The sequence below is a fragment of the Engraulis encrasicolus genome, chromosome 3 (assembly GCF_034702125.1).
Source record: "Engraulis encrasicolus isolate BLACKSEA-1 chromosome 3, IST_EnEncr_1.0, whole genome shotgun sequence".
Taxonomy (NCBI): domain Eukaryota; kingdom Metazoa; phylum Chordata; class Actinopteri; order Clupeiformes; family Engraulidae; genus Engraulis; species Engraulis encrasicolus.
This window is the reverse complement of record NC_085859.1, coordinates 37,167,922-37,177,495: the sequence shown is the minus strand read 5'-3', so window position 1 is coordinate 37,177,495 and position 9,574 is coordinate 37,167,922. Positions and strand designations below refer to the sequence as shown.

Genomic DNA, 9,574 nt, shown 5'->3' with positions numbered 1-9,574 from the left:
GAAAGATCAGCTTGAATGTAACGATAGAAATGTAATGTTTAATTGGCTACTGATTAAATAATCATGAAATATCACTTAACTTTTGCATGTCACATTTAACCTTAAACCTAATTTGGCTATTTTCAGTTCAATTCCATATTCCTTATATCACTGAAAAATTGCATATACAGTATATTCTACTCTTTACATAGTACCGTTGTGCTATTTGTTGTTTTGTTTGAGTGTAGGTGTGAATTTAGCATAGAAGCAATCAAAGTAAAACAAATAAATGCAAAATAAAATAAGTGCAATGTAACATAAAGAATGCAACTTTGTAACTGGCAGAATAGTGGTCATTGTGAAAGCATGTGTTAGTGTCTGTGTCTAAATCTTGCCATACATCAGTGTGTTTTATTTTTTTAACAGATGTGTTTTTACAATGACACTGAGATTTTACTTTTGAATGAAGTGCCTTGTGTATGAAATGGTGTGCTGGAGCCTGTGTGTTGTGTAAAGGAGCAAGTGCTTTGCTAAACTGGTATGAAAGTGTAATGCTTGACTTTTGTTTACATGTGTTTAACTTATAGTAACATGTGTTTAACTTATAGTACCAACAACTTAACGATATACTACTTTGGTTTAAGCATAGACCTATAGTGTTTAAGCAGTAGGCAAAAACTGTATGTAATTTCTCAAAACATAAATGGCTGAAATGTAGGCCTATAGTTTCCCCATGCACCAATGTCATACTTTACTCATAGTTTTGCCATTTTGCATTTACGTCGCGTGAAATTCCACAACTCCCCACCCCCAACCCTGCGTGAAATGCAACCCCCCCCCCCCCCCCCTCCCCCCCCCCAAACAAAAAATCCCGCTGCCCCCATAGTTTCCAAAACTGATTTTAAAATGAGCTTGATGAGAGCGAAAGTAAAAGTAAGGGAGAATTTACTCTTTGGTAAAGACAGTCAACTCTAGTGGAAACTACCAGCAACCTCAGAGAGTTCACCAAGAGGTGAAACTTTGCTAGTTGCTCCTCTCAGTTTCCTTTTGACCATAGTCTAGACAATTGACTTTTCCACCCAAATAGGAACTGTGGCTATGTCAGTCAACGAGGAGGTTCTCACCATTGAAATGCAAATCACGTTATTTAATAGGTACAGTATTTAGCTGTTCTTTGCAGACAAAAATGATAATTTCTTTCAATAGTGGCCACATATTACACGTAATGGGAAGGACTGTTGTATGCATTTGAAAGCCATATAGGCAACACGTCATATATTGCCAGAAATTACACACGGGGGAAGGCATCTCAATGAAAGACAATTTCGCACGCGCACACATGTACAAACGATATCAGAACTTTAATTATTAATTAACACAGTGGTATTATTCTGAAATGTGCTTGTGTACTTTTGGGAGCATGTACAAATGCACCAGTTAGGTGGAAAAGTGTGTAACCAACCTGCTTGGGAGGCTGTATTGTGTGATGTTAGGTCAGCATCTTCATGACTGCATGGCAAGTTGCTTTTTAAGATATGCATCGACCTGTGTAGTTTCGCATGGTCTTGTAGCTTGTGTGTTTGTGTGTGTGTGTGTGTGTGTATGTGTGTGCGTGTGTGTGTGTGTGTGTGTCTGTGTGAGTGTGTGCGTGCGTGTGTGCCTGTGTGCATGCGTGCATGCATGTGTGCGTGTGCACGCAAGAAATCTCGCGTCTGTTACTGGTTCAATATGGAACGCATGATTTACAACCCTATACAGGGAATCCCCAGCTCCACATGACGTGATTGGACGATGAGCTTAGGCCTAGCTGGGAGAGCGGTTAGATGAATGATTGATATTGGCTGAAACAACTTCTGGTGGAAGTTCTGCAGTACCTCCCATTTCCTTAAAAGTACACATAAATAGGACTACTGGTTTTGCATGCTTCTCAGTGGCAAACAGCAGGTACAGCCAAAGCATGACCCTGCAGGGGTACAAGTATGTTGTAATTTGTTTTACCATCCTTTTTAATGCAGGGTTTGGGCACAAAGTAATATTCGTTGATAATGGAGGCTCTTGGGGATCCTGGAGCGGAGTTCGACAGTGTCCACCTGGCACCTATGCTACCGGTTTTAGCCTGAAGGTACGCTGCAGTTAAAATTCTGACTTTAAGGGTAAGGAGTATTATTTTGTTTGTGTTTGTTTAATTCATTCATTAGTCATTTTGTCAGTTTTTTTTTTAAAGAAAGAAATCCCACATTTACATACAGTACAGGCCAAAAGTCTGGACTCACTTTCTCATTTAATTAATTACCTTTATTTTTGTGGCTATTTACAGTACATTATCAGGGAGGGCATCAAAACTGTGCATGAACACATAAACACGTGCATAAACACGTATAATTATGTGCTTAACAAAAAAAAATATATATATATATGAAAAAATAAAAACAATTAGTAAAAAAGCATCAAAAAATGCCAAACAGTGACGTCAACATAGCAAAACTGAGGGCCCCACAAGTAAATCTTAATTAATACAAGCAATACAAGATAGATTTTCTTGATCTGATACTGGGTCACTTGGTCAAACATGGCTGGTTATAGCTGGTTCTAGGTGAAAAAGTAGTACAAAAAGTAAAAGTAAAAGTAAAAGTGAAAAACCCTGCCACAGATTCCCTCCAACCCAGGTTTCACCTCTACTAGTAACTGGCTGTGACTCAATATCAGATCAAGAAAATGTTTGTAAAATTCTTGTATTGGTAAGTGTTTAAAACTAGGTTTTAGGTCTCAAAATTATAGTTCTACAATTCTACGGTACTGTAGGCCTACTGTACTGTACATTTTAGATTAAAAAACAGAACTTTTTCACATTTACATTTTTTACATTTACAAAGCAGTCTTTATGCCCTTCTTTTATAATAGTCAAGTCTTAATAACTAACAGGTTGTGGCTTTCTTTTACGTAGTCTTATAAAGCCCTATTCGGACGGAACTAGTTAAGTGGGAGGACCTGGGGTAAAGTAGGCCTAATAAAAACCGGGAAATGTAGTCCCATCTGAACACGCCATGTCAGTAAAGATAGCGGTGTATGTCGAACTTCACCGCGAGTTTTACCTCCTGTGAAACGGTCCGGAGAAATTTCCCTCGGTAATACTAATCCCATCCAAATGTAACCCTATGTAAAGATGTCTGGTTAAGTGCACGAAATGCACAATATATCCAATCTCTCTGGGCTTGCAAACATTACAGCCTTGCAGTAAACCGTTAGTTTTGTTTTAGGGAGTTGTTCCAAGCTGTGTTTTCGCTGTAAAAATCAGGCAGCATGGTCAAATGCACTCTCCAAATGAAAGGACACGCATGCAGACGCATTAGAATGGATTTTGTTGGGTTAATAAACCAACAGGCAATTATTCAAATTGTTTAACGGGTCCAAATGCCTCAATGGATTTGCAATAATGTGCTCAAAAATCAATAAAATAGGCCTATTGTGGAGTTGGCATGCGCATTACGACAAGTGCAGTCACAACGGTGCGTGATGAGATACCCCTGCCACTTTCTGTTCGTTTACTGAGATATTTTAATCCAGTCCGAGTCGGCCATTTCTATTACGAAGTCCTGAGATAAAATCACATTCCCCATGTCCATACATAAAACTAGTCCCGTCCGAATAGGGCTTAGGTAATGGTGTTTCAAAACCATGATAAATAGCCTAAATGAGTCCAAGTTCTGCAAGTGACGTTGGTTATGATTATGTCCTCGATTGTCGCTGTGGTTATAAAGTGTCTGCCAAATGCAATGTAATGTTGTGATATTTAAAGTTAACATTCTTAATATATATATATATATATATATATATATATATATATATATACAGTATATATATATATATATATATATATATATATATATATATATATATGGCATATAGTAGGCCTATATACAATGGTGGTTAAAAATCCATTTTTTTCTACCAACCCAAAATTGGGCCACATCTGGGCAATACCAAAACAAAGGATTTCATTTCAGAAGCCCAGAGATATGCTTCACATGATGATTGATAAATTACACATCTTTGAGCATAAAGAAATACAGTACTGTATGTTGATAGTGGTGCTTCTTCATTAGATATACTATTCCATCAATGAGTGCGTATACATGCAGTTCAGTATCCCGAATATGATCGGGATATTAAGTATCCCGAATTTGCGTTTGCGCATATAAACACTTCAGTATCCCGAATAAGCCCTTATTCGGGATACTGAGAAATCGGGATATGCTAGGTGGAGTTTTCCGAAAGAAGCCGGGATACTGACGCATGTATACACCTTATCCCGAATACAGGGGCTTCCCATGGAACGCTGTTGCTGGTATCCAGGCTACACGCATTTGAAGAGAATTCCATAACGGCCAAGAATGTAGACTGGGATATAACGTTCTGTGCGCATATAAACACCTTATCCCGAATATGATCATAACCGGGATAAGCCTCATATTCGGGATACTGAATTGCATGTAAACGCACTCATTGTAGAACTATTTAAAATGGAACTTGTTAAAATATAATTTGTTCCATCATCTTTCAAAATCATTTGTTATATTCTCTCGAGGACAATTCTTTTTCTGAAGTTGCAAAAAAACAGTTATTGCACTTTTCACCCTTCTTCATCCATTTTACCTTACTTCTGAAGATGATTCCGTTCATTTCATAATTCATTAAAAGCTTAGTAATTCTCCAAGTCTTTGTCATCTAGCAATTGAAGATCTTGTTCAAGGTGATTTGCATCTTTTTACTGCACAAACCCTTGTGTAAGAGCCATGCATGAGGTGCATCTGAGAAATGTTGTTTTGAAAGAGCTTTTATATAGATGTATGGGTAACACTTTATTTTAGGGATACATCTATTAGCACTAATACATACAATATTAATGTCTGTGTAAGTAACTTGTAAGGTGTGTACTAAGCAAAAGCAGACAGTGTTAGACATTTATTCGCAGATGTTTTGTTCATGCACAATAAGGGATTCATTACCAATATAACCTTAGTAAGGACCTAGTAGACCTAAATTTCTATTTATGAGTAAGCAGTAAGGACCAGAATAGAATGTGTATAAGCTTCTGGTACACTGTGTGAACAAACCCTGAACAGTATGAAAACAGATGTGGAATAAGGGTCCCTATTCTAAAGTAATGCATTGCTCAGCCCAGATGGCTCAGGGCCTCCGCATTACATAGGGCCTCCGCTCTACCAAGCGCTGCCTCCTTGGCAAGCAAATTGTAACAACTTATTTGATGCTAACTGCTTTTACAGACGAATAGACTTCACATAATCCACTCAGCTGAAGGATGGGCAACAGGAAGCACTATATAGGAAGGATTGGACGTAAACTTCTTAATGGCGGTGGGGTGGTGAGATGTCATTTTTTCATACATCAATTAGTTTTAATTGTAAAAACCCTACAATAAATGCAGAACATAACAATGAGTACCAGTTTGGAAGCGAAACTAAGCTATTCCTTTGTGATAAATAAGTTAATGTTCGAGAAACCTAGCTCCAAGAAGTACAGTGCATCATGGGTACGCCCTTAGTTACAAATGCAATGCATGGCCAGTGCAGCAATAATAATAGGCCTATTTCTGTTGGTACGTACATGGCAAATTGTTTGGATAACAACTAAATTGCACAAGTGAGGGGAGGAGCTAAGGACGTAGGTAGGCTCAGAGCCGGGTAGGTTGTCTGTAGGCCTAGATTGCGTACCCATCATGCACTGCACTTCTTGAAGCTAATGTTCTCAAACATTAACTTAATTATCACAAAATAATAGGGTTTTTTTTCGCTTTAAAAGTATTATTCTAATGTTCTGCATTTATTTTGGGTTTTTTTACAATTAAAACTCAGTGGTACATGAAAAAATTACATCTCACCAACCCACCGTCATTGACAAGTGTACGTTCAATCCTTGCTATGTAATGTCTCCCGTTAACAGTATTGCATTGATACAAACAAGAGAAAATTAGTTGTCTCAGCTGTATGTCAAATAAATTTTTAATATACCCTTACACTTTGCTGATCAGGAGGGGCTATGTAGTGCAGGCCTGGGTGGTGTGGGGTCCTAGCTAATGAGGGTGACCTTAGGGACCCCAAGCCATCTGGGCTGAGCAATGCATCACTTTAGAATAGGGACCCTTATTCCACATCTGTTTTCACACTGTTTAGGGTTTGTTCACACAGTGTGTCGGGAGCTTATACACATTGTATAACTGCCACTTAATAATACATAGAAATATAGGCTCACTGGTCTTTACTGAGGTTATATTAGTAATACATCCTTAATTGGGCATGAACAAGACATCTGTGAATACATGCTTAACAACTGTCTGATTTTGCTTAGTACATGCCTTACAGTACAAGTTACTTACAGGCATTAGTATTGTATGTATTAGTGCTAATAGATGTATCCCTAAAGTGTTACCGAAATATGTAATTACCAGTACATTTCAGTGTGCATCCTATAGGCTAGAGTAGAGTACTTATGTTGCATGTAAATGTATCAATAACTGTAAATTAAAGGAAAGCCAAGCTACATTTTATGGTTCCTCGCAGGTGGAGAAGAAGCTAGGACCTAATGGGGATGACACCGCTCTCAATGGAATTATGCTGCATTGCACTGGCTTGACCTCTGCTACAATATCATCGGAAATGTGGTAGGACACCTCCATATAACAGCGTTTTCACACCTGGTCCCTTTCAGTCGCTTAAGCGAACTCATTTATTTATTTATTTATTTATCCTTTATCCCCTTAAGACGCGGCTTTATACATTTGTTGTTACCAGTATGGTAATGACCAAGTCGTGGTGCATTACTAAAGGGCCTGTGTTGTGTCATGGTATTGTAGTGCTATGGTAGTTACATTTTTAGTGACTATTACAACGTGCCACTGGAGGTACGGCGCGCATTAAGGGGCTACTTAGCCAGGATTGTCCCATTGAGACTACAGTCTCTTCTGCCAGGGAGTCCTGGTCAAAATGGCAGCATACATATAGTTACAGACACAGACAAACACATAGACAAAAAGGAAAATAAATGTACAAAAAACACATTAAAAGAATAAGTTTACATAAAACGTATTTTGAGATAAAAAGTAGCCTATGTGCTGCATAGTCAGAAACAATGACACTCCTCTGTGTATACTGTATTAATTTCCCTCTTAAAAGTCTCTAATGAGGGCAGAGAGTCCATACATAATATCTTCTGCAACTCATTCCATAGATACTCAGAGAAGTGACTCAGCATTTTTGCTGCATATGTGAACGCTCCAAAGCGTATCCAGACCCCTCGGAAGAGAACCGTACTGAGACCTTGGTTGACGTGGTCTCAGTTCGGTTCGCTCATGAGTTCTGACAAGCCACACTTGTGTCTAGGTGTAATCCCTTAAGGAGGGCTGTAGAGGACTGGGTGTGATAAAAAAGAGGAGTGACATACCATAAAAGCCTACCGGGACCAGAAAGATCATCCAGTTATTTTTGTAATACACTCATAATATTAAAAAAACTGAGAACTGAAAAGAACTGATTCAATTTGCTGTCGCTTCGCTTTTTGGTCCACTTACAGAGGACTGAGTTAGGTTCACTGGTAACACTTTATAATAAGTACCCCTTTTTAAGCATAAGTTAAGCCTTAGTTAAGCCTTATTTTAACATTAGTTAACCCTTAGTGAACCATCACAAAAGGGTTAAATAAGATTTCACTGATGCTAAAGCAAAAGTTTACAAACCATTACCATACATGCCTAATAGTACTTGGCATGGTGGTTGGAGACAACAAAGAGATAATGTCTTTTTCAGAAATAAAGGAGGGTTATCTGACATTTTAACGATGGTTTACTAATGATTAGCAGAAAGTTCAATCACCATAAACTAATCATTAATTAACAGTATGTAATAATTACCAAGAAATACATAATGACTAACTTGTGATTCACTAAGGGTTAACTAATGTTAAAATACGGCTTGACCAAGGCTTAACTTTGCTTAGCAAACAGTTACATCAGCACACACAAACCATTTACTAACGGTAGTAGTTAATGATTAAGAAATGAGAAATAATACTTACATAATGACTAACTCGTGATTCACTAAGGGTTAACTAATGTTAAAATAAGGCTTAACTAAGGCTTAACTTATGCTTAAAAAGGGGTACTTATTATAAAGTGTTACCGGTTCACTTAAAGGGGACCAGGTGTGAAAACCTTATAAGTCTTGTTTGTACTGTGATGTGAGAGCTAATCAGCTTGATTATTGCCAGAATTTAAGGTCATACAGCATTTACACACCTGGTCCCCTTCAACCGCTTAAGCGAACTCAGTAGTGACTCAGCATTTTTGTAGCATATGTGAGCGGTTCAAAGCGTATCCAGACCCCTCAGAAGTGAACTGTACTGAGACGGTTGTTGACGTGGTCTCAGATCGGTTCACTTATGAGATCTGACAAGCTACACTTGTGACTAATCACTTAAAAGTCTACCAGGACCAGAAAGATCAGCCAGTTATTTTTGTAATACATTCACAATATGAGCCAAAACAGAACTGAATCCTTTCACTGTCCGTTCACTTCTTGGTCCACTTAAAGAAGACTGAGTTCGGTTCACTTAAAGGGCAATATGTGTGAAAATGGCCATACAGTATACCTATAGGTTTTGATTGGTTGGTTTTGTGAGGAGACTCTGCCTAGGCGTACTCTAGTGTTCACTGTCAAATGTTCAAACAAATCAAACAAAAGAGCCAAAAAGTCAAACAAGCCTCTTTATGAACAATGAATACCATAGTGGAAAACAGAAACGCGTACAGGAAAGGCAGAAAATACACATGCAAACACTCACTAATGTTTCTATGAAATGAAATATTATTTATATGATTTATTTGTGTGCATTTGTGTTTGTGTGTGTCCGGTAGCTGGGGAGACTGGACCCATGCACAGTACTGTCCCTCTGGCAGTCGCCTCATGTCCTTCCAGCTGCGCGTGGAACGCCATCTGGGTGGGAATGGGGATGACACAGCCGCCAACAATGTCCGCTTCTTCTGCACGGATGGGACCATGCTGCAGGGTTTCGGCCAGGACTGGGGAGAGTGGGGCAATACCAGCCCAGAATGCAGTGCTGGGATCTGTGGGCTGTCGGCCAAACTGGAGGAAGAACAGGGCAGCAGAGGAGATGACACATCTCTCAACGATGTCAAAATGCTCTGTTGTTGAATTGAAGCTTGTTGTTGAATTTGGCTCTTGATGTCAATCAAGCTAGTAAATAAAAAATAATTAAAAGTAATCTTGATGATGTGTGTATTAATTTGATTGATTGCAATTCATTAATTAGAAGATAAATGGTACAAAAAATGAATGATCTGTTTGTGGTGAATACTCCCTGTGTTACTTACTTATACGTCCCGCAATCATACACTGCCACTTTGGCCTGTGCTTCTTCCCAGGACAGCACCATCCCCTTCAGCTCTTTCATCCCGGTCCTTCGCCAGGTGTTCTTTGCATGGTCCTCCTCTCTTTCTTTTCACGATCAGGGTCCATCTCAAGGCGACTTTTGGTGTTCTGTCATTGGGCATTCTGAATACATG

The 9,574-nt window shown here is 38.7% G+C and overlaps 1 protein-coding gene across 1 annotated transcript in view; it reads left to right on the top strand.

The window, feature by feature from the left end:
* LOC134445378 (vitelline membrane outer layer protein 1 homolog) overlaps positions 1–9,222 on the top strand; it is a 13,798-nt gene extending 4,576 nt beyond the window's left edge. Inside the window, exons 2-4 of the mRNA XM_063194462.1 lie at positions 1,995–2,101; positions 6,558–6,658; positions 8,906–9,222. Coding sequence (XP_063050532.1) covers positions 1,995–2,101; positions 6,558–6,658; positions 8,906–9,203 — 506 coding nt within the window. The 3' untranslated portion in view covers positions 9,204–9,222. The remainder of the gene's footprint in view (positions 1–1,994; positions 2,102–6,557; positions 6,659–8,905) is intronic.
* Positions 9,223–9,574: the final 352 nt, after the last annotated feature.